Source organism: Dermacentor andersoni, chromosome 8 (genome assembly GCF_023375885.2).
Source record: "Dermacentor andersoni chromosome 8, qqDerAnde1_hic_scaffold, whole genome shotgun sequence".
NCBI classification, from domain to species: Eukaryota; Metazoa; Arthropoda; class Arachnida; order Ixodida; family Ixodidae; genus Dermacentor; species Dermacentor andersoni.
The window spans coordinates 101,367,436-101,393,923 of record NC_092821.1 but is presented as its reverse complement, the minus strand read 5'-3'; the positions used below and the strand labels follow the sequence as shown (position 1 = coordinate 101,393,923).

The 26,488-nt window shown below is 44.0% G+C and overlaps 1 protein-coding gene across 2 annotated transcripts in view; it reads right to left on the bottom strand.

The window, feature by feature from the left end:
- Positions 1-1,079: 1,079 nt before the first annotated feature.
- LOC129384356 (uncharacterized) overlaps positions 1,080-26,488 on the bottom strand; it is a 121,823-nt gene continuing 96,414 nt past the window's right edge. Inside the window, exons 8-10 of one of the 2 annotated variants that reach the window (XM_055069738.1) lie at positions 24,030-24,103; positions 21,356-21,466; positions 1,080-1,387 (exon numbers count right to left, since the gene is read on the bottom strand). In XM_055069738.1, the coding sequence (XP_054925713.1) occupies positions 1,173-1,387; positions 21,356-21,466; positions 24,030-24,103 (400 nt within the window). In that variant the 3' untranslated portion in view covers positions 1,080-1,172. The remainder of the gene's footprint in view (positions 1,388-21,355; positions 21,467-24,029; positions 24,104-26,488) is intronic. The other variant, XM_055069739.1, reaches the window with a different exon arrangement.

The following is a 26,488-nucleotide window of genomic DNA, read 5'->3' as shown; positions in this document are numbered from 1 at the left end:
GACATGGCCGCGGTTTGCAACCCTTACGCAAGTAATACGCTAGAGTTTTAAATATAGCACGCGAACTTGCGCGACTGTGTTTAAAAAGTCGCCTATGGGAACAGTGTTACGCTTGTGTAGAGAGTAAAGATAGGCTTGAATCGAAAGCTGAATCTCCGGAGTATATACGCTTTAGCGACTATTACTATAAAGGACTAGTTTTATCGCAGGTACCGTTTCTGTCCGGAAAATTTAGTAGACATTTTCGTTGTTTCCACAGGCTTCAATTTCTGAATCCTTAACCACTCTGGGAAAAAAATTCTTTTTGCTTGCCACAGCGTGGTCACTGCATTTGGTTAGTGTGGATATTCTTTCAGAACATGCCTGTCAGTTGATTCTTTCGATAATCCATCTGCAGCTTCAGTTATTCGCGAAAAACCCGCTCGTTCCATTGAAAACGCGCTAGCTTCATGCAGGGGTCGCTTGGGGCGCTGGTTGGTATGTGTCCAGAAAAGCTGGATATGCTATTTGTCTGAAAGCTTGGAAGAGGCGATGCTGATACATAATTCCTCCAGTCTATAAATCCCTTAGCTTCGGCGATTTCCAGTGTCACACAGGTTTCAAACTTGTTAACAAAAATTACGCCTTATTCAAGACAATACGCTGTCGAAGTGATAAAAAGAAATTTGGTTTCCTTGCGCTCTTGCCATGGTTACGATGAACTTGCACAAGACATGGTGAGGTGGCAGTCTACAGCTTTATAATATGTGTCGTTACATAAGGTTTGAACGTATATCCTATATCACAGTTATTTGCAGGCATACGTCAAATGCATCGGTACACGCAGCTGGTGCCAACATACTTAAAATTTTAGTCAAGTATTACTGCAGTTTATTGGAAAATGACGTGCCACCAGCTCATCGTTTAAGCAGGATGCACAGTTCCTTGAAGACGGTGCTCTTTGCGCTCGGTTTATTTTTGGGCAGCTTTTTTATGGACTTTATATTAGAATATGACTTGCAAAGCGAAGACGATGTATAGGTCGCACGTTCTGTCGTTCTAGTTGACCAAAGTAACATCTTTACTTACTCAGTTCAATCTCAAAGTAGGTGAGTCGAGTTTATTGCTTCAAATTTCTGCTAAAGTAAACATAATAATCTCAACTTTATTTATTAGTCTATGTGAACTAACAACTACAGTTGAGAGATCGCAAAACGTTCTTCTGTTAATGCTTGGTTGGCAAGCTTTTCAGCTCTTCTTTCCGCAGCGTCTTTTCTTCTGCAAGCAGGAACATCAGTTGTCATATCGTAGAAGTCAGATCCGCAAATCGGTAGCAGCATAGGCGTGCATCCGCTGGGCTGTGCGTCTTCATCAGTGATAATTTCCCAAATTAGGCAACTGGCCCCTCCTGAAATGAGTAATATCAGCTTTAATTATTTTCCATCATCATCATCATCATCATCATCATCAGCCTGGTTAGACCCACTGCAGGACAAAGGCCTGTCCCATATTTCTCCAATAACCCCGGTCATGTACTAATTGTGGCCATGCCGCCCCTGAAAACTTCTTAATCCCATCCGCCCACCTAACTTTCTGCCCTCCCCTGCTACGCTTCCCTTTTCTTGGAATCCAGTCCGTAACCCTTAATGACCATTGGTTATCTTCCCTCCTCATTACATATCCTGCTCATGCCCATTTCTTTTTCTTGATTTCAACTAAGATGTCATTACTCGCGTTTGTTCCCTCGCCCAATCTGCTCTTTTCTTATACCTTAACGTTATACCTATCATTCTTCTTTCCATAGCTCGTTGTGTCGTCCTCAATTTAAGTAGAACCCTTTTCGTAAGCCTCCAGGTTTCTGCCCCGCACGTGAGTACTGGTAAGACACCGCTGTTATAAACTTTTCTCTTGAGGGATAACGGCAATCTGCTGTTCATGATCTGAGAATGCCTGCCAAACGCACCCCAGCCCATTCTTATTCTTCTGATTATTTCAGTCTTATGATCCGGATCCGCAGTCACTACCTGCCCTAAGTAGATGTATTCCCTTACCACTTCCAGTGCCTCACTACCTATCGTAAACTGTTGTTCTCTTCCAAAACTGTTAAACATTACTTTAGTTTTCTGCAGATTAACTTTTAGACCCACTCTTCTACTTTGCCTCTCCAGGTCAGTGAGCATGCATTGCAGTTAGTCCCCTTAGTTACTAAGCAAGGCAATATCGCCAGCGAATCGCAAGTTACCAAGGTATTCTCCATTAACTTTTATCCCCATTTCTTCCCAATCCAGGTTTCTGAATACCTCCTGTAAACACGCTGTGAATAGCATTGGAGAGATCGTGTCTCCCTGTATGACGCCTTTCTTTATAGGGATTTTGTTGCTTTCTTTGTGGAGGACTACGGTGGCTGTGGAGCCGCTATAGATATCTTTCAGTATTTTTACATACGGCTCGTCTACACCCTGATTCCGTAATGCCTCCATGACTGCTGAGGTTTCGACAGAATCAAATGCTTTCTCGTAATCAATGAAAGCTATATATAAGGGTTGGTTATATTCCGCTTATTTTTCTATCACCTGATTAATAGTGTGAATATGATCTATTGTTGAGTAGCCTTTACGGCATCCTGCCTGGTCCTTTGCTTGACAGAAGTCTAAGGTGTTCCTGATTCTATTTGCCATTACCATAGTAAATAGTGTGTAGGCAACGGACAGTAGGCTGATCGGTCTATAATTTTTCAAGTCTGTGGCGTCCCCTTTCTTATGTATTAGGATTATGTTAGCGTTTTGCAAGATTCCCGTACGCTCGATGTTATGAGGTATTGCGTTTCTCTAGAACAATCTGCCCACCATCCTTCAAAAATTCCGCTGTTGCCTGATCCTCCCCAGCTGTCTTCCCCTTTTCCATATCTCCCAATGCTTTCTTTACTTCTTCCGGCATTACCTGTGGGACTTCGAATTCCTCTATACTATTTTCTCTTTAATTATCGTCGTGGGGGCCACTGGTACTGTATATATCTCTTTAGAACTCCTCAGCCACTTGAACTATCTCATCCATATTAGTAATGATATTGCCGACTTTGTCTCTTAACGCATACATCTGATTCTTGCCAATTCCTAGTTTCTTCTTCACTGTTTTTAGGCTTCCTCCGTTTCTGAGAGCATGTTCAATTCTATTCATATTGTACTTCCTTATGTCAGCTGTCTTACGCTTGTTGATTAACTTCGAAAGTTCTGCCAGTTCTATTCTAGCTATACGGTTAGAGGCTTTCATACATTGGCGCTTCTTGATCACATCTTTCGTCTCCTGCGATAGTTTACTGGTATTCTGCCTAACGGAGTTACCACCGACTTCCATTGCACACTCCTTAATGATGCCCACAAGATTGTCGTTCATTACTTCAACACTAAGGTCCTCTTCCTGAGTTAAAGCCGAAAACCTGTTCTGTAGCTTGATCTGGAATTCCTCTATTTTCCGTCTTACCACTAACTCATTGATCGGCTTCTTATGTACCAGTTTCTTCCGTTCCCTTCTCAGGTCTAGGCTAACTCGAGTTCTTACCATCCTGTGGTCACTGCAGCGCACCTTGCCGAGCATGTCCACATCTTGTATGATGCCAGGGTTAGCGCAGAGTATGAAGTCTGTTTCATTTCTAGTCGCGCCGTTCGGGCTCCTCCACGTCCACTTTCGGATATCCCGCTTGCGGAAGAAGGTATTCATTATCCTCATATTATTCTGTTCCGCAAACTCCACTAATAACTCCCCCTGATATTCCTAGTGCCTATGCCATATTCCCCCACTGCCTTTTCTCCAGCCTGCTTCTTGCCTACCTTGGCATTAAAGTCACCCATTAGTATGGTGTATTTAGTTTTCACTCTACCCATCGCCGATTCCACGTCTTCATAGAAGCTTTCGACTTCCTGGTCATCATGACTGGATGTAGGGGCGTAGACCTGTACAAGCTTCATTTTGTACCTCTTATTAAGTTTCACAACAAGACCTGCCACCCTCTCGTTAATGCTCATTTTCCATAGCCAATGTTAAGAAGGTACTTCTTCTTGAGATGGCTTTTCAAAGTGTTGGCTTTTCTTTTCATTAGAAGCTCTGCCCTCTGAATTTTTTTTATGCGACTTGTATAAGCCGAAAACAAGAAAGATTATTTTCTTGACGTATTTGGTTATGAGTGAAACATTTTAGGATGCTTTCGGAGAGCAATGAATTGATTTGGAGCAGAAAAAAAAATCGGAAAACGAAGCACTTTCGACTGAAAGGACTGTCATCTTGTTATATTATTGGGATAGCAAACATAGGAACGCTCTAGGCGCGTTTTAAGCCTGTTTCAGATGATGCGATTTCCGGCGCACGAGAAGTGCGAGATCCGTCGTTTGCGACAAAAATCGCAGTCGCAGAGCCGAGCCCCCGATTCTCGGCTGGGACAAACCGGTTGGCTGCACCGTCGCAGCAATCGCTGCTGTTTTACGTCGAAATTGTGCGGAGAGCTATTTCGCCGGTTTGTTTTAGGAAATGGCGTCTTGTTCAACAGGTGCAATGCGTGGAGACGTGGATTACCGAATTCGGTACGTACGCAGAGGGAGAAAAAAAACTTGTACCCAAGATTTCATCCTCCCGTTTCTTCGAGTTTGGTGACACGCTACGCAGTAAATGAAGTGCATTTTCACCTTTGCTTCGTATGCCTTTGCAAGTTACCTCGAGACAAGATGGGCTTTTGGGGCCTTCACAATTTTCTTTTGTTGAATACCACACAAAAATCGCGCGTACGGTGCAGCTTAAATAATTTGAACCTCGGCAAGGGCAAATGACAAGAGAGCAAAGTACCCGAAGTTTCAGCGTTGTGCTGACCGCGGGACCGTTCAGTTGCATTTTCTTGATGCTTTTCAAGCGTCAATATCCCGATGCATCGGGAAAGGTTATATTACCTCACTGATTAAAATTGACGGAGCAAAAGTGTAGGTTATTGTAACGAATTTTCTATGACAGCCGTAAATCCGTGGCTTGAATAAACAGCACCGTTAATTTGTGTTCGAATATTAGATGCACCTTAATTGTCACCTCTTCTCCGGATAATTTTTTTTCTTGCACAGAAATCAATAAGCATTGAATATGTTGCGGACTTTGTATCCTTACAGCACCTGTATTATGATTTGCTTTGAAATGTAAGTAACTGTACAGCTAGTAAAGTAAGAAAATTATTCACTTGCTATAGTAGCACAGTGACAACGTACTCTACTGCACCGTCATGTAAAACTCGTGCAACAATGCGAAAAGCAGGCTAACAGCCTGTTCTTGTGGGGATAGTGCAGTAGAAAACGACACGTTAAAGAAAACTAAATCAAAACTGTGCCGTGAAGTCAGCCAATTGCATCCCTCCTGTGAAACGCTGAATCTTTTAAGTACAAGCAGTTCTTGCACGTTCACAGCTGATCAAGTGTTCGAAAACATTCATGTATTACATGTTTTTAATAACAGTTTCGAATAAGTTTGTGACCACGTATATTAGTCTATGAACCAATCTAGCGATATCCGCTGTGATTACTATTTTTATAAGTAATCAAATACCATGCTACTTGCAAGAACACATCACACGGGGATTTTAGCACCAATTTCTGCATTTCAACTACACACAATACGTGGTTTATTCAATAAAGGACCAGAAACTGCTTTTTTGCAATTACAAACTTATTCCAAGTTTTACCTAAATAAAGAGGGACGAAAAAGAATCTATAGGCAAAAATAATGTTCTTCAATTTATTCACCTGCCACTGTGGCTATAGCATTCTGCTGCTAACACAAGGCGACAAGGCGAGGGGTTGATTTGCCAGCCATGGAAGTCACATTTCAATGGGAGTCATAGGTAAAAAAAAGCTCTTGTACTTATGTTTCGTTCATCACCTTTTATTGAACCCTTAAACTTCCATGTACTATTGCATAGGGGGGCATGCTTATGCAAAATCTAACACCAATCGAAAGCAGAGGGTACAATTGTAAAACAACCATCTTTTGTGATAATTCGAGTGTGTAAACATTCCTTGTATTAATATGTATTGTTCAGCAGCACTGCACAAATAAGTATAATCAGGTATAGAAAGTACTGTGTCAGGAAGCTGGTTCTACAGATGTATAGATGTCATGACTTGAATGCTCATGATACGTCGCACAAACAGCCCGAAGAAAAGCTTTTTTAAGAGTTGTCCCTTCCGGCAGATACGAGTGGGTCATAAGCAGCAGAAACTTTATTGCAGGACATTGTGTAATACCGCTTATGAGATAATGAAGAGAGTGAGGAGGCTTTTAACAGCAGTACCCTCATGCTACTCCATAAAGAGGAACAATGGCCGAAAAAATTCTGATAGAGCACCCAAATTAAACAGTAACTTTTTGAAAGACAGATAACTCCAGGTGAGAGTTGGAGGTACATTTGGCCCATCCACACCAACAAGACGGGAATACTATAAGAAGTACTACAGCCTCTGGTGTACTACAGTCTAGGGGAAATCTCTCTTACACAAAAATCAAGAATGATGCAACATGCTCGCGACAACAATGCATACTTTCTTGCCCAGTCTGGCCTCTTGCTTTCAGTTCTGATAAGTCAGCTTACAATGACGTCGGAAAAAAAGACTAGGATCAATAACTGCCCCAGATTGCACACTGTGCTCCGCATAGCTGGACATTACCCGCAAGTCAACATCCACAAATGTTGAGCTAGTGTAAGACCATGACGGCAGGGCCAGTACATGGGTGAAACCTTTATGCCATGCCTGGGCACAAATTATACTCCTGGTGGAAAGAAGAATCTTGAAATGATGGGGATGGACCAGTGGATACCGTGACAAATCGCGGATGCGATGCTTGTGTCTAAGGTGTTGTGCGGTATGAATTACCAGCAGCGCACAAAAAAGATAACTCCTCGAATACAAGCACCGGGTAATAACAAGTATTTCAAACTTTACCATGCTTGAAGACCTCTATGATAAAAAGCAAACAAACAAGCACCTAAACAGAGTAGAGTTGCAGCCTGCAGCATAAATTATTTGCCTCAAGAGCCCAGAACCTGGTCCCAAGAAAATATGCCACCTAGCATATGAGATGCAAACACGACTACCCCTCCCTTCAGGAACAACTTCGACAGCACCTGAACTTGAAACACAACACGCCCATACAGTACAATATGGCGGCAAACAATTAGGCCAGGAGACTATATGCAACTTCCAAACATACAGATGAGGTTGCTAATCATGAAGCTGCAAGCAAACATCAGGCAAATTTAGTACACCGATGTGGCAATAGCAGTGCAACAGTAGTATGACACAACATAACATTAAACCCCATATAAGTGAGCACCATTCCAGAGCATCCTACTCCTAGAAAAGCTGAACTGAAAGCAATCAAAACAGCACTTGCAGTGCGAATTCCACCCTCCTCAACACCTTGCCCACCTGCATGAATTCACTAGAAACTGTCTGGGTCTGTACATCACACGGAATTGTTAGGGAAATCAGGGGATTGACACGCCACCTGCCAGCCCGTGGACAAAAATAAATTACAGGATACATAAGCACGCAGAAATTCCAGGACACAAGCGAGCTTATAAGCCCGACCTAAGAACTGAAAGCTGGACAAGTTGGTGTCTATTCATTATTAACTTAAACACAACAAATCGACAACGGACGAGAACGAAGTGCTGTGCGTGTTCACTTTGTTCTTGTCCATCGTATTGCTGTTGCACTATAGGTAAGAAATTCATGAGGCTGCACAGAAGAGGCATGATACCCCCGCACAAGGGTCCGATTTCACAACCAAATCTATGCGCGCGCACGCAATGCACACAGATACACACAAACACCAATGTTGCAAGGGTGCTTAGCATGAAGCACTATTAGCAGGACGACACTAGTGATGGATAAGGACTAACTTTCAACTAAGGTTCGTTGTAAAATTGTGGCGATTGATACAAATTACCAGAAAAAAATGACATCTTTCAAGGCTAGATAAGAACTGGTGCTTGATGCAGCCAAACATAAATAAAACGCTACAGAAAAAAATTGCAGAAAAATTCCAAGTGCAGGAAAGAAAATATAACAATTGCCAATCCTGCATGCCAGCACCTTTCAAGAAACACTGTTCTTATTCCAAAATATAAACTGACAGCTGGCTTACGCAAGCACACTCTTCCAGTTGCAAGCCATTAAAAAAAAAAGACGAGTTTCTTGGAAGGTAGCCACATGCGCGCTTGGTGATCACAATGTTTTTTCCCTGGATTGTATATCTATATTTTTTCCCTTTCCGTTTCCTATGTTTGGTTTCATCAAACACTCGATTTTATCAGGTTTTATTGATGTACTACATTCTGGGTACCTTTACAAATCACTGCATTTTCAAAATCAGCCTTGTAATTACAAGTTTGCCTACCCTGTTCTTACTGCTTCAAATTGTACGCTCTTGTCACATTGGCCAAATGAAAGATTTGATAAGGTACACAGAGGCATCATACGGGCTAGTAAAGTGTCTTGTTGCCGTCTAAAAAAATAAAGAATGGCCTGGCTGAAAACGGCACCAGAGAACACATAGAATGAACACTAAAACCGAGATGACCTAACAACCAAAAATTTTATGTAAATGCTGAATAATGCTGGCTGACAATCAATAAACGAAACATACACAGAAAGGAGAAGCAAAAAATAATGGGTGTTTCCTGATGGAAAATGCATCCATTTCATACGGAGGCCATGCTGACAAGACTCTCCCAGCGTGTTTAGATGTACAGCTTCCATAATTTCTCTAGGCAGCCGATCTGCACAGAATGCTAGCTTCTTCCTGTACAATGCACGCTCAGATGTCGAGACTGCATTGTAGAAGAAGCTAGCATTCTGTAGAGATCGGCTGCCTAGAGAAATTATGGAAGCCGTAGATGCAAAGACACTGGGAGAATCGTGTGTCAGCATGGCCGCTCTTACACTTTCAGAGATGAATGGATTTGCTTTTGGGAACTGTATGGACATACATAAGCTTTTTCTTCTCCTTTTTGTGTAAGTTCGATTTATTGCTTGTCAACCAGAATTACCTCGACATGTTCAGTAAACTTCCATTCATTTGTACGCCTCATGATCGTCTTGGTCTATAGCAGAAAGGTGTTCATTCTTTTATGCCTAAGGGAAACACTCGTGGTCCGATCACAAAAACCCTAGTGTAAGGGTAAGCGCCATTGTTTAGCGTAACATGTGTAATAATGTGTAACATAATTCCGAAAGACTTTGATGGACCCGCTGGATTAACACAAGGAACCACTCATTGCGCTTTTCATGATGGTGACCTTGCCCAGGACGTGTGTGGCAGCTCCGACGTGAAACGTGTGTCTAACATCATCAAGAAACACAGACATAACCAATAATATAGCAAGACTTCAATAAACCATCGCAATTAACCCAGCTATAAACACCGGGGCCCCACATTTCAGCTTCGCTGGTTTACCATCTGTACAGGGTGTATGGGCAGTAATCTTTTTTCTGCTATTGTTTGTTAATTATTGTATAATGTTCTGCCAGTAAACCACGTTGGGCTATTTGCTGCATTGTAATGGTGCAAACTTTTTGCTGGTTTTCCTTAATGTTGTGCTTTTGTTCCTTTTGTGACTGCTTTTTTATTCTCCCTCACCTAATGCTCCAACCTTGCAGCCTGCGAGGTATATGAATAAATAAGTACATAAGCACATGTCATTCATTCATCTGCATACATTTCAAACCATTCCTTGCTCAACAAACGTCACTGTGTTGATGTCTCGCAGTGTGGATCTACATTAACTGCCGTTTGCATTTCGGTATAGTTCTTGAAGAGTGTAGTGCATAAGGATTACATCACATTAAGGTTGGGACCTATGCAGCGCATAAGCAAACCTTGCAAAAGGTGACATGTTGGATAGTTGAAAATAAGACAAATTGTATATATCGCAGTTACTTTAACAGCATTTAACTGACCACTTGAAAAAAACTTCACCTCGCATAGATTGCAACGCGCACACTGAATGTGGATTTTTTTTTGCTTGATAATGTCGTCGTTACTGCATGGCCACATTGTAGATTTGAAAATAAAGTTCAATAAGTTTGTTTGTTGCAATATAGAAGTATGCGTAGATCACTGCGATTGCAACACCAGAACTTGACACAAACATGCACAGTATAAGGTGCAGACAAATGCTGAGGACTAACTCCAGAATGTTTTCATCTTGATACTTATGAAAGCGGACAATTTCATTCCATGGCTGTCAATGAGAGGGAGAAAAAAAATATTGTTCGTGGAGCAAGACGCATTGATAAGCTTAGAGATGTAGCGATTGCTTAACCCTTTTGAAATGAATAATTATAGCTTGCTATCGACATTGAAGCAGCCTTTGGACCGCAAGAAAAGGAATCAGATTTTCCACCTCTGAACATCGAATTGCAGGGATTTGCTAGCAGACATAAAATTCTGCCAATATAATCTGTTTAGGAACACAAAGTTGGAATAGACTTTGAGGCTTTCATTTGTACTTCCTCTGACTGAGCAATCTAGTTTGAAACAACTCCCATAAGAATGTCGTAACAATGTTGATCCAATACAGGTTAAATGCATGACTAGCTTAAGAAATTCGGATGATTGCTATAAATTACAGTGAAGAAACAAGAATATGTAATAACATTAATACCATAATAATAGTCTTCATTTCCACAAAACAAGCTAACCGTGAGCGGCGTGCGAGGCTAAGCAGAAAGATGAAAAACCCTACGGTAAGTGTGCCTGCCGTGGGCCTACGATCCTGCATTATGGATAGCGCGTATTGATATGGTCTTTTAGTTAGAGGTTCAGAGTATATTACCAGTGCAAGAGAAAGGACAACAAAATGGACGAGAAGCGTGTCTTTTAGAATGCTATCTTACAACGTACAGGTTTCTGCAAAAGTGACGGTAACTGCTCAAAACATCTGATGTGTCAGCTTTTGCGCCTTTTTATATATCTAGAGAGGGCTGCCATACATACATTCACAGCACACGCATGGCGATAGGTGAACCAGACTAGCGCTAAGGTTGAATTTCACAACACAATTTTCATTCCACGTTCAGTAATCACACAGTTCATTTGCAGCTTCGCTCAGGGGTACACGCGGGCTCTCGGGTTGGTGTTTCTTGTTACGTTTGGCGCAAGGATATGGCTAGAAGCAGGCACTGCATATGCGCATCACAAGCAGTATACAAACATTATTTTTCTAGAAGCTGACGCCGAGCACGGCTAGTGCGAGGATCTTCTTGGGTTAACACGAAGACTTCGTGGCAGCCGAATTCCGAATACTGCACACGTGGTGGGGGTAGCTATATGAACCTATTTATAAATCACATTGTAGATTGTTATAGAGCAGGCAGATGAGACAACAGACAGCGCTGAACCACCTGCGAACAGCCGTTTACGTGCTCCGTGTCGCACTGAACTTCAGAAAGCATTGTTGCGCACTCCAAAACAAATCTTAACTAACACGTTTCCAAATTACTAAACATGCATAATATTTGCTCCTAATCAAAAAAGTCACTAATATTATAATTTAAAAATTTTCTTCACTAATATAAAACAATTATGCAGTGTGTGCCTCGAAACCTGGCAGTAAGCAACCCTGGGCGTCGCAGCTGTCGCATTGTTGAAATCGCAATCATGTGAGAGGGGCCCTCTTAAAGCGCATTGCGACGCGTGCCACTGCACCGATTTTCGTCGTTCCGCTCGTAACATGTGAAACCTTTTAGTAATCTCTGTTGTCACCGCCATGCTCGCTTTGTCGTTGTGCGGCGTGCGCATAGAGGGATAGATGTGTCCACATACGTGACTGTCTCGTACTGCTTCACTTCAAGAACAACAAATAGAATTGGAATTGTTGCCATGTTCGTCCCATCGGCCCCGTTCGGCGTTCTATTGTTGGATAAAGGGCTGTGCGCACCAACACAAGTTGAAGTTGAAGTTGAAGCCGACAATCTTCCGCAATATTATCTCACGAACCACCAATGTTCGACGCCTACACTTACACTGGAGGCACTGATCATAACAGCGCTGTGAAGCGCCTGGTAACTGTAAGCACCCTTCTTATGTTGCGCAACAGAAGTTGTCATAATCATAATCAGTTGTCATATATCCTAATACAAAGCAGCCAACTCACTTCAATCTTCCAGCGGCCGCCTCATCCTGTTTATAGAAAAACATATTAAAGAATTTGAGTGTCACGGAGACAACACTCAAGCCCGACGGGACCAGCGTTTGTCAACCGTGCTGAAAATCTTGCTGCTAGGTTTTTCGTCACAAGACAAAAACATACACAGCTGAGGCATCGAACTTGGTTTTAAATATAAAATTAATAGAAACATTTTCATTGCGATTCCAGTAACTGGAGTCACAATTTGTATGACACAATTACACAGTTTTTGTACACGACGCATCGTGAACAAAAATCTATGCGAGGTGTGTAAGCAGGCATATGTCGGAAAGAGCCTCCTTTTCGTCTGCGGTGCAACATTCACCACGCGCATGTGAAAATTCTGCCGAGTTTATCCTTGTACAGGCATGTTAGACCGCCAGATGATTCCTCCGTACGCGTGAGCGTGGCGCTCTTGCAATATGGTTGCTAAGAAACCCGTCCATACAAGCAGAGAGGATAATTCTTCTTCTATAAATTTGGAACGTGCGCTAAACGAATTCTTTAGAGTCCTGGGTGGCTGACGTATCTCCTGGATATGCAGTGAGAGAGGGGAGCGTGGACACATGCTCTCTACTCGAAAAGTGAAACGCTGGACACCGCTTGCTGTTTCTTCCGCGTGCACTTCAGGGGGTGAGCGGCCACCTAATAAATCTGGTATCCTCCGCCCTGCCAGCTATAATATATAGGCAGTCATTCTGAGTGATTTATTGCCCCTACTAAAAAACAGCACAAGCTGGCATGGTATAAGTTGTCCAGTTAACGTTCGAGAACGGCAAACACAAGGAGACTCCCTAACTCAGCTCCCTAAGACTGTAAGCCAAACTACGTACTCGCTTTGCAACTCCTGTGTATATCTTTTATGTGTTTTTCCTACCCGCACTTCAGCTGCACCACAAAAATCGCCAGAACGGGCCGTCCCTAGCATATGCGTATTGTGACACTGTGTTACTTTCTACAAGTTGCCGCCTTACTACCTTCCTTCCACCCTTCTTCTCTATTGTGTCACCCATCGCCCTATTCAAATTGTCTTCCCTCCCTCTACAACGGGAACACGCGTCCTGGTACTATGCAGCGACCGTTTCTTCATTCCTTGGCTCGGGTCAACGGGAACCTAGGTACCGCTATACTCCGCCTTCTCCTGCTTGTGTATCTTTTTGCAATGGCCTCTCTGCCCGGCAATGGCATCTCTGCCTCTTGCGCCGCATCGTTGCTAATAAGGCTGCTGTAAATTTTCCAAGGGCCTAGAAACAGTGAGTCACTGTCACCACTGTCCTCTGCTGTTATACGTACGTACGAAAAACCAGGCACACAGTCTACTGTCGTCACTATCAGCGCAAAAATGCCATTTTTTGGTAAACCCTGATAGAGACGAGTCCACAGATGCAAATTGTTGAAATGAAACACTTGTTCTGTTTAGCTTGTAGCACCGCTCAAGACCTTCAGATATAAAAGGTAGCCTGAAGTATTTCACTTTTACTCATACACACACACACACACACACACACACACACACACACACACACATATACATATATATATATATATATATATATATATAATATATATATATATATATATATATATATATATATATATATATATATATATATATATATATCGTTACAACACAGACGACACATATTAAGATTAGTTTGCAATATATACAAGCGAGACAACGATACAAAAATAAGAGGGCCCTCGCTACCGACTCCACCTCTGCACGTCCAATCGAGTTCTTCTGACTTGTGCCACTCTATCTTGCGCCGTAACGTAACACTACGCGTAAAGGCACTGTCTCGGCGCTAACTTTAAGGGAGCTGAACTCGTTATAAAAAAGCATTCAGATGGGACATATATACTCAACGTCCGCGGCGACACGCGAGTCTAGCGGATCAATCTCAAAGTTGGCATCGTCAAGCTGATGCAACATCGTGAAGGGTCCTGCGCAGCACGGCAACATCTCATTTGCAGACAAGCCGACGCCGCGTCATAGTGTCCACAGGAGGAAATCGAACGTCCCGATGTCAGCTGGCATAGGAGATCTACGCTGCCTGAGGATCAGTGAGCCGGGTTATTGGAATCTCACATGCCGTGCGAGCCTGGGTGAAAATGTCTTGAGAGTATTCTGCGGAAGTCTTCGTCGAGGAAGGAAGCAGTGTATCAAAGGGAAACAAATGTGGCAGCCGAACAAGAGCTAAAAGGGCAAAAAGCCAGTGGTCTCGTCACACAACATATTTTAGGCGGAGGCCATGAAGGGTAACGTGCGGTCCCATAACTCTGATCGTCGGAAATGTAGACCGCATTTCTGTCAACGAGCGATGGAGGCGCTCCGTCAGTCCTTTTGTCCGTGAGTGGTAGGCGGTGGAAAGCTTGTCCTCGGCAGACAGGAACGAAGTAGGTCTTCAACTACTCGGGAAAAGAAGGTGCGGCCGCGATCAGTGAGGAGCTGTTGAACTGCGCCATGATGGAGGATGACGTCATGTGAAAGGACATTCGCACACCTCAGTTGCAGAGCTTGTGCGCAAAGCTCGCGTGATCGAGTACCGGGTTGCGCGATCAGTCGTGAAAACGACCTACCTCTTTCAGATCTCCACGTCGCAAAAGGCTGAGAAGATTGAGACCGAAGCGAAAGAGTCGTTCTGAGGGCTCATCGATGGGGTGAAGGCTGCCAATGGGCAGCGCAGGTTTTTTGCGGCGCTGACAGAGCGAGGCTGCAACGTAGCGGTGCACAGAGCGGTGCAGGCGTAAGTACTCGAAACGCCGAGGTGGCCTGCAGCAGGGGCATCATGCAACTGCGAAATAACTAATGTGCTGAGGTGGCATGGTACAACGAGTAACAATTCTTGCCCTTCAGGGCAAGCTGCGACGGTAGAGAACGTCGTCGTGGAGCAGGAACATGGGCAACTCGGGCTCAGCATTTCCGGAATGGAGACAATCGAATAGAACACCTAAGTAGACATAACACTGTTGTTAAGTGCGAATGCCATGCAGAGCAGAAATAGCCCGGACGCAAGAGTCATTGCTCCGGACGGTCACATTTATCATATTCTGGGCGGCCGACAGCATTACGGGAGAGGCAGTCGTGCTACCCGATCGCAGCAATTGGTACAAAGGAAAGCCATACTAGTTCCTCGAAAAAAAAAAAAAACCTGACAGTTGCAGACAAGTTTGTCCTGGATGTTTCACTTTCCCTTAATTAATCACTCCTCTCCATCTTGCGGTTTCCCGCAGAACTAATACGTGAAACTGTTGCGTTTCCTTGGAGTTATTCACAAATTTCACTTCACCATGCCGTCTGCTAGCCGCCTTGTTCGCTCAGATGGTAGAGTGGGTTCCCCGGAAAGGCGGTGGTCGCGGGTTCAAGTTCCGGAGCAGGACGAATATTTCTTCAGCTGTTGCTCCAGCTGGGCATCAGCAACACCTTCAGCGAGCTCGCCGAGGCTCTGCTGGGTACGCAAACCGCGAGACTGAGAGGCACCCCTACGGGACGAGCGCTCCTGAGAAGGTTGGGTCGGGACACGAGCGGACTGACAGACAGATACGCGGACGTACCGGACCACCTCAGAAAAACCATTAATGTGGGACCACTGCCGAGAAATATGGATCCCAACCTACACGAAAACAGGCGAAAAGGTAGGGCCGAATACGTTGAGAGAACGCTAGCCCAGCTAGACAATACAGTATGCACGGACGCCGCCGTATATCTACACGGAAGAGAACGCGTGGCCGCGACGGTAGTGGTTAACAAGGAAGGAAACCCAATCACGTATGCCACGGCAAAGGTCGCTGGCACAGCGGAGGCCGAGGAGATTGCCGTAGCGCTGGCGGCAGCGGAAGGTTATAGAACAGGCCGATCTCTCAACATACTGACGGACTCAAAAGAGGTGTGCAAGAACTATACGAGAGGCAGAATCAGCAAAACTGCCCTCAGAATACTCAGCGGAGCCACCTCCGCCGAGAAGGAAAAGCCCAGGTACAAACTAATCTGGATCCCGGGTCACGTAGGCATAGGGGGGAACGAAAGGGCAGACAGCCTAGCTCGAGGCGAGGCGTTCCGAGCTGGGCGGTCGGATGCCGCGGAGACCCACCTACAGGCTTGCGAGGAGGGATACGCAGAGACCCTGAACTTACATAGAGGAACTAGAATTAGACATCCGCCACCACACAAAGACCTCACAAAGGAGGAAGCGACCAGCTGGCGCAGACTACAAACAAACTCCTTCCCCAACTTACACGTGCTCAATAAGATGTTTCCGACACAATACAGGGCCACCTGCCCTTGGTGCGGTGCCAAACCTACACTCTACCACATCACCTGGGAGTGCGAACGCAACAAAGCATTCCAGAAACACGAACACCCGAGTGCGGAGCAATGGGAGAGCCGGCTCACCAGCAGCGAGCTCACGGCCCAAAGGGCCCTAGTGCAGCACGCGAGCGATGCAGCACGACTCAGTGGAGCCTTGGAATAGGGGCCCACCCTTGCTGAAGAGGAGTCTCAAGTCGCCAGCGCCAAGAAGATGAAGACGACGGAGACCTCGTAACCGCGAAACTCTTGAAAGACTCATAAGTTTTCACTAACTCACTCACTCAGCTGCGAGGCTTTTCTTATCAGGCACCCGTATGGGTTTTCTTTGTAGCAATTGCTACGATGGGGTGGATGTTTCATTATCGCTTAATTAATCACTTCTCTCCACCCCGAGAGTTTCCGCAGAACTATGACCTCATGCTTTACTTGGGTCGGCGTTGCCACTACCAGGTCAAGACATTCGACTTCTCCGTCCACCCGACGTAGAACGTTAAATTTGTGGCTTGGTCATCGCTCAATTCTACATTAAGGCATGAATGAAATTCGTTGTCTACTTCTGGCATGCCTTTGTATCATACCCAAGTGAAAACTTTAGAATGAAAAGGAAGAAATAATCCTAGATAACTTTGGAACAAGTAGCCTGGAATAGTCGTGCTGCTGATGGTGTCAACTCAATGTAGAATGCTCACCTAAACCGGATAAATGTGTTGTCGCTAAAATCCATAGATTACGTCAGTACATGAGCAAGAAGTGAAGTGTTAATGGTTACGCATATCGGAAAAGCGACCACTTGAAATAAACCATTGAAAATACATAGGACCATGAATCGGTCCGACTGAGCGCAATGTTGCTGCGAAACGGGGAACGCGCAAGACCAGAATGATCGTCTAAAGTTGACAACACCCATGAGTATAATATCGGCTATTTGAAAGCAAACTCTGATTTTGTTCAAACCGTCATGCAGCTTGACATAGAATAAACTTCTGCAAGTAAGAGAACAATAACAGATAAGGATAATAAGCTTCTTGTAGTTTATGAACAAAAAACCACACTAGTTCTAAATCAGTATTTACTGGCACACAAATTGAGTTATGTTTCCATCTGCTACCTGCAAGTGATCATGATTACTTCTGCTAGTTGAATTACTGTGATACAGAAGCTACTGGATATTTTAATGCAACAGCTCCTAGTTTTATCTTTTGTTTTTTAATCATGTTTTCATTAGCGCTATTATGTCGTCGTCATTAACAGTAATCATAGAACTTGGTTCATCAATCGTTTGTATATAACTATGTAAGCTAGCATTGTTGCGTCCCAAAACGGCCATGCACACTCTTTAGTGATCCTGTCTAGACGGTGACGGGTCCCGACATCGGCTGTGACGTGCAAAGAAAGGAACTCACCTGACGGCCACCATAACCACCGCCTTGCGCGGAATCACTCACGACTGCGAATGCCAGTTTCATGACTCTGACAAAGTCACCGTCTTGGAGCGCAAGGAGACAGTGTCTATGACTTTGGTGGAAGGAGATTAAACCCCCGTTTCCAGATTTCGTCGTCGTTGCTTCGAATGTCAGACATCGGAAGTTGAATCAAGCAAGTTGGTGCGACCATGGGCGGAACTCAGTGAACAGCACGACTCCTCTCTTCGGCCGCAACAACGTCATCAAATTCGCTTGTGTGGGAAACTACGGAAAAAGAGTACATTAAATACGGACACCTTTGGAGCAGTGAGATGTGTGCTGACGTGTGTGCTCAGACAAGTAGTGTGCAGACACTTAAAGTGTTACGAGATGAAGTGTGCTCCCATATCTTGAACAAGTCTGGTAAATATGTAAAATAAACCAGTTTCTGCCTTCGTTCAACACCTGGAATTCATTTTCTACCTGCAGGCAACTGTCGACGACGGGTACGGACGACGGCGGGGTTTCACGTAGCCACCTGAGTGCGCCGCTTTTGTATAGCGCAGGCCACCTACCACGCCTTACGCGCCCCAACAATTAACACAAGTAGCCGTCTGGGTGACGTCTGAGTTCAAAGCATGAACCCCAAAACCCGATCATAACAGCTGCATGACAACAGTGACCGGGAACGTGCAGCCTTCGTTAATCGCCAATGACTGGTTCGCGAGCGGCTGGGTGAAAGCAGAGCCTCATGGTTACCCGGTACAGATTGAGTGCCTCGCTTTGCGCTTGAGATTCATCGGGTATTTTAGTCACGAGTTGTCAAAAACCAATAGAGCGTATACTACAACTGTGCAGTTTGCACAAAAACATATACATTATCTTTGTAAAGATCAGCCATGTTTTCCTGCGACTTCTTCAAATCTCTCTCCCCTAAACTGCCGAAAGGACGCAAGAGCACCCGTGCCACTACGTGCTAGTTATGTAAATAGCTCACATTGAATAATAAATTTACGAACTAGACCAAAAGCTTGTGCAACTGGAACATTGTTCATTTGTGTTTTACGTATTAGAAAAAATACAAAGTGCCACTGCATTCAAAGTTTTCAAACAAAATTTTTGTTTTGTGCTCCGGCTTTGGCTGGCCGTCAAAAGCTCGAGTTGTGACGGCTCCTTCGGAGCGCTAAACTGTGGCATCGCTGTGTTTTGCTGACCCTACCACGGGACACGTCTTCATGCTCCACTGTGTCTTCGTTTTTCTGCGGAAAAATTACGCTCACATCGACTCAAATGACCGCGCAGAAAACGCAAGTAGGGGCGCTATAACGTAAAACTATTCCAAACTTTTCTATTCCAATTCTGCTATCAGCCCTCCACAATTGGTCAAAAACTTTTTTCGACCACCCCCACTTCACCTGTCTGTCACGCGACGTCACGAAAACCGCGATACCTCCCAATCTGATATGATGTGTACACACTGATTATGCATGATTTGACAGAAAAAAGAAAAACAGTTATTTCTTATTCGACCGCTTTTCGCCATTAGCCCTTGGCTATTGGTAAAAAGGTTTCGGGCTGCACCCACTTCACCTGCCTGTCACGCGATGTCACAAAACCGCAAGAACTCATGGAGTCAAAGTGACGTGTACGCGATAAAGATGCATTAATATGCCGAACAAAACTGAATTTTCTTCGGAATAGCCGTAGGCTGCCCCGTTCCGAAAGGAATAGAAGATGGCTGCCGCTGATCGCTCAGACGCTGGCTACTCGCACCTGCCGGAGAGCATGAGTGTATTTGCGGTGAATAAAACTTCTTGCGTGGCCGTGTAACGTTTTCGAGCACTTTCGGCACGTTTACCCCCTCATCCTGCCAACTCTTCTTTGCTGAGGGTCCGCTTTAGCGTCATTCTTGAGCTTCCGTTGCATGCCGCCGCTATTTTCGACCAGCCACGGCAAGCTAAGTAAGGGAAAGCCGACCAATCGTAGACGCCGGCACCACCCTCTTCATCTGGTTATCGATTTTCAGTGCAGTGGCTCGGCCCCATCGAATCCCTCTCCACTTGAGCCTTCTCCTCGCCTCTTGTCAGCCAATTAGATACGACAAACCGCTCAGTGTAGGCAATGTTATTCGTTTTTCAAGCAAGCAACAGTGACCTCCTATGCACGAGGAGAGCGTTTGATTGGTCTGCTCAGACAACCCTGCGGGTGACCGCCCGGTGCTTGCGTTGGCGGTTACGCAAATTTGACGTCAGGAGATTGGAATAGAAACATATTGGAATAGTTTTACGTTATAGGGCCCTAGAAGTGCAAGGCAACTAGGTCATTTGTCGTGTTCAGAGTTGTGGAAGATTTGTGAAACGCGCATCAATGGTGATTTACTCTAAATGAGTGACACACGTCAAGGCTCTTGTGCAGTTTTACGATGCCAACGCGGAGACATCGATAAAGATGCACTGCACCAGCTACCGAGAGACTCGCACCTTCAGCAAGCCTAGCCGATGTGCGTAAATCTGCGCCGAACAGCCAGCAACTAGTAAAAAGATATTTATATTTGTGCACGAAACTTCTCTACCACTGACTATGCACAAAACACACAGGTGGCGAAGAATTTTCATAATGCTGCCCTGGTAATGCAGCGTTCCCGCGCTGCGTTGCGCAGGTCCTCGCCGGTGTGTGAATCCAATTCCATATCATCTTTAAAAGGCTATTGAGCGCATAACTGTTACTGAAGGGCTGTTCGGCAAGTTCTTGCACCGTGCTCTTTCGTTTCCACATTTATCTTTATTATTGGCATTCCAAAATACAGCATAGCTAATCTCCGCTATTCTTTACTTGGCTTAAGTGTCGGTTGGCTTAATAGAGCCGTGATTACAGAAAATTAAGCCCCTCGGTTTTCCTTCTCGTTCAGTGAAAGGGAAGGTTTCAAATCTGGTAGCCTTGATGTCATTAGGCAACATACCAGGGCTTATTAGCCACGTGCCGCCTTTTATGTTCTCCTAATACGTTAGACCATCGTTAAAAAAAGACTTATCCACATCGAACCGCCATGGCTTTGAGGGGCGCTGGCTAACACTCGACTTGATGTAGTACATGCAAACACTCAAATTAGTGGACGTATTGAAGGCCATAGCTGTGGGACAACTTATAGCGTAGCACCATCGTAATGTGAACGTTGTCAGTGCTGGCTGCACCGGCGACAAGTAATTTTTTGTCGGCTTTTACCTCCTATCTTATTCATTCTTTTCGGCACTTCCATTTCAACCACAGCTTATTACACCCTATGCTTCCCTTATCTGTATTGCCTCGTGGCTTTGTATGATCGGCTACATATTCGTGCATTTTACGTTGTTGAGAATACACGTTTTTTTTTTCAATGTTGTAGTTATCAGACTGCAAAAAATTACAGCGGTAAAACTCAAAACGCTCTGGTAGAGTGGTACTCACCAGCATTTTCACTCATTAATTTCACTACTAAGCATTCGTCACTAACATCGACGACGACGAATTCGCCGCTTAGATATGATTGTCCCTCATTTAAATGTGTCACGGTGTTTGCTGAAAGATGGAGGCATGTGCATTAAAGATATTGTTCCGAGTGCCAAAGCTAAAAAAAGCATACACAATTCTCATCACTGAGAGCACTTCTTGAGAACATTTTGCTCAGATATCTCCCAAAATGGCAAATTAGTACATTAGTATCCCGCAAGAACTCTTCCATATTCACCCTCAACCCCGAAAAAATAAGAAATACAACTCCATGGTTTAACCTTTTCTAATGTGCAGGTTTCAGTGCTTTTCGCGACATAACAAGCAATTCACGCCGCTGCAAGATGTCCTTGCTTAGTGAAAAATAATGCTGTTGATTTTTAGTTTATAGAAACATTCTAGTCGTCTATATGCAACGTTTATAAGAAGTGATTAGGCGTGTTTTTATTGAAGAATATAGTTCTATAGAACTAATAATTATACCTTTCTTCCTAAGGCCCATTATATTTCAATAGCATAATAAGTCACTTGTTTGTAGGTTTATATGTCTTGCAATTGGACGACATTGCCATTCTTCGTTGAATGTTTTGTAGTCATGATTCCGGAAAAACGGCAATAACAAAAACAGAGACCACGTCTATTCAATACTTGTGGTCATGTGCATCTAAAATACAATGGGATTCATTCATTTATCAAAAATATCACACCTGAGTACATAATGCCCTAGGTTACAGATTCTTGTTCGCCCTGACATAGTAAAATTAACTATTGCAGAAATATTGTCTTATCATAATTGATTACACACTTCCAGCGTCCCGTGAATGACAAGGAATACGTGAAAGCTTACAGTAAAATAAATTATTTAGTTTTTTCAGTGTTATAGCAAATAAATATCTAACATCCTATTATGCAACAGCTTTAAGTCATGCCAAAGTTTCGAGGTCCCTATCGCTTCTAGAGACGGGGTACTTTTTTGCCTTCGAAGCTACCAAAGTCACTGCGCCTCTTAAAATGTAGCTGCTGTTGGTTTATGAGTCGCATGTACGGGGAGGCGGCACTTTTTTTGATTAACACCTCATTCAAAGTGTGTACCTGAATGCGATCAGACAATACAGTAGCAACATCGACCTCTACTATGGGACAGTAGCGAAGTGCCTGCATAAATGCTCAATTTGCGCATACGTTACTCTTAGACAAAGAGACAGTTTCTCATTGTATACCTGGTTGTAGTGCGCATATTCTCCCTGATCACTAAGTGTATTACTCGACTTAAGCGTTCTCATTCCTACAGCAACTATTCTGCCTGGTTGACTTATACAATAATGAAATATTGATCGCATTGTTCGTCAGAACTTTCAGAAATACTCTTTGCTTCAAGATAGGTTCAGTTTAAATGTTAACACAGTGTGAGTAATAGTACTGTCATGTTCTTAATCATTTTTTATTTTACTTTAACTAGTGAATGAATGAGTTCTGCCAACCGAAACTTCGGTGGTTCGCAGAAATGGTCACACATATACTCGTACAATGAAAGCGCTTAACCAAGCAACAGAGCGAGTCACAAGATGTGGTAAAGTGGCAAGGAGATCACAGTGCAAAACTGGATAATTGAGAGCTTGGCCAAATCATTTGAACAGGCATAACTGTACGCACAACTACCGTATGTACAGCTGTGCAACAGAGGTATACCTCACAGAGCTTCTAAAACTCCTTCACAGCACTGTAATAAATATTTCACAGCAAATATTGTTACAGCCCCACCCAACTTAGTTCAGTTTGGTGGATCTCTGATTCAATACGATGCGTAATGAGTAAATTATTTGTGAACCGACTGTTTGCGTTCTATGTTCTTACTTTTATGCGGTGATTGTGTAACTCGCCGTCACCCCTGGCCCAAGAGGGCATTTGAGAAGACTCAAGCCTTCTAAAAGATAATAAGTAACACGCCTATGTGCAAATATTTTTTGCGCGAAGTCAGTATTGCGCACCTCCTGTGTCAATCGCCATATTACGGCTAATAATGCCACGAATTTTACGCAGCTATGAAAGGTTCACTCAAAGTCAATTTCTCTAAAGACCGGTGCACCTTTCTCTGTACTTTGCATGCGCAGTTCTTATTGGGCGGCTGTGTCAGCTCTGACGATGACAGATGAAACCATCACACAAATGAGTTATGTTAGTGAGTTGACCATGTTCGAGGTGCTTCACTCTACAGACCATTTTTTTTTCGTTTTGTTGAAAAGACTTGCGATTACGAGTAAGACATCAACACATAGTTGTGACCTAATACGTGCCTGCTTGAGGAGCAAAAGCACACAGACCCTCTGATGCGTATATGCGTGTCATCTTTCTACAACCTTACAACAACTCGGCTTCATTATTTTTAAATACACTTTTTTATTGCGGAACAACTATTATTAGGTAGTATCCACATGTGTTACTACAACAATATTTATATATAAATGTAGAGTAAAGGAAAGATACGACTTTACTTCTCCATGTACCATGTTCTTGCTCTATTGATGAAGAGTAAGATGCATTCAGACCAAATTCTTAGTATGAATAGAAATCTTTATAAACGGTTAAATATAAAGCAATGCCTAATAGCGCTAGGTAAGAAATAAATTCTTACGGAGGGATGCATATTCGACAGTGACCACTGTCATATCCTGCCGGCTGCTGACGTTGAATGTGACGTGTTGCTTTCTGAAAACAAAAGCACTGACGTTTTCATTGATAGGCTTTACCCAGGCTGTCTCATTATTTAAAAAAGTATGCAACATAGTTGTGAAGGTAAACGGGATCCTGCAACTGTTTTTCCAACGTGGTAAACTGTTCATAATACACGTGAGACACTGTTTATGCGAAAACCCCTGGTTAATATCACCCACGCACTTAGAGCAGGCAATTTATATCTAGTCGCTCTAAACGCTAGCATTGCTTCACGTCCTTTTCTCCCACCACAGCCGTCTTACCTGCACATTACAACGCAACGGGGCCATCATGCCACTATTTGCTCCATATTTACAAACAGCACGGTCATAAATACCTCTGCGAGCAGCTAGCAAAGTATCAGCAGCGGTAACAATGTTCGTGATACTTTACGTGTTTGCTAGTGGTTTAAGTACGAAATAACAGGGCGTTCAGAGTGGCGAAATAAACATTCAGCTTTTAACTTTCGGTATACGAGGCTGCTTGTCTTTTCGAGTTTCGGCACTCCCTCTTAGATGGTGGTGCCTTAAAACTTTCTGAAAATGTTATTTAGTGCATTCAGGCCTTAAATAAAAAGTCGACTTCTAGCACTCACCAAAATCTAACTTTCTCTGTAAAAGTCAACAAACTTCATTAAAATCAACCCATTGGTTATCAAAGAAAAGCGGTCTTGCGTTTCATATGTATTTGAATAGGCGCAATTGGAGTTACGTCCGAGCTAACAGTTTAACTTAGAACAACTAGGTGCTGCTTCTAGATTCTGCTTGTGTAAACCAACAAAAAGTTTTTTAATTATTATTAGTGGTTTTCACGGTGCCATTATGGTGGCTGCGGCGTAGTTGCAGCAATATCTGTTTCGAGGAGTCCAGGAAGATGTGTGAAGCCTCGTGGTTCTTAAGTTCCAGTTTAGCGCCCAAATGTTACATAGCAAGATGTCGAACAAGTTTCTGGGATCAGCGGCAACACACGTCGAGCGCATAACCGCGACAACCTTTATCAACTGTTCGGTCAGTCTATTTATTTGGGGGTTGTGAGCCAGACCACTGCGCTGTTGAATAAAGCTAGAGCTTGGAGACTTCTACCATCATGGGGGCGAACGCTTTCCCATGATCGGTAATGTTTACGACTGGAGCTAAGGCAAACCTGTGCCCGCAAAAGCTGGCTACATTTCAAGTACAAGAATGGCGGCCCACAAAGTCGTTGATCGTCAAATTGTGATCAGAGGGTCAAGGGCATCTGTTTTCTACATCACTCGTCGAAGGTTATAGCGCAATTGCTGGCGCCTCCATGGTTTGCAGAAACTGCTGGCCCATTCGTGTCTCACTTGCAATCTCATAAGGTTCGGCAAGTACATAGAGAAAAGATAGAATGAACAATACCATTCGCCTAAGCTCTAGATCATGCAGGCGCATTTTACGATGAGCGATAACATTTACTATTTCTTAGGCACGAACGGTGGTCACTGGACAAAGATAAACAAGCACCACGTATCAATGCCCCCTCTTATAAAACATCCTCCCAATACTGCAAACATACAAGCGGAATGAACAGCACGAATAATAAAAAACAAAGAAAAGATGAACAAATAAGCAAAGTTCCTAAGTTCATCAGCAGGTGAAGCAAGCCTTAAAACGCACAACGTGCACGAGCTCAGATGGTGCGCGACGCCGCTGCGATTGTGAAATGCCGTCTGGCATGACTCCAAGTCCAGTGCGCCAATGCATCAGATGATCCTGTAGGGTCCCAAATAGCATCATAACCGTTCCTTGCTGCGTGCTCTTCTGCGTATGGCAGCCCAGAGGGAAACATGGTCGCCGGGTTGGTATGACACGTAGCGTCGCCGAGGATTGTAGATCCCGCTGTAGGTCCACCACTGGTTCTTGATGCGCATGCGGGCAAGCTGTCGGGCTTCTTCGGTGCGGTGGAGATAGGCGGTGACGTCGAGATTCTCTTCGTCCTCGACGTGTCCCAGCATGGCGTCGAGAGTAGTCGCCACGTTCCTTCCGTAAACTACCTTGAACAGCATTTTATTCTTTCTTTTTGTTGTGCGTCGTTTCATGCACTGCCTTGTTATAAGCGAAGGTTACGTACAGCAGCATGACATCCGACGTTTTGTGCTCAACGTCAACGTAGATTGCTAGCACATCGGCGTAGGTGTCGTTCTGCCCCTCCGTAAGACTATTCGTCTGCGTGGGGCAGGCAATTGTCCTTCTATGACTTGTCTAGCTGATTTGGAGAATGGCTTGGGTGTAGTCTGCTGTATAGGGCGCTCATTTGTCGTTGATGAGGACTGCTGGAGCATCCCGTCCCAGAAGGATGTTGTCGAGAAAGAATTTCACCACTTCGGCTGCGCTTCCTTAAGGCAGAGCTTGCGTTTCA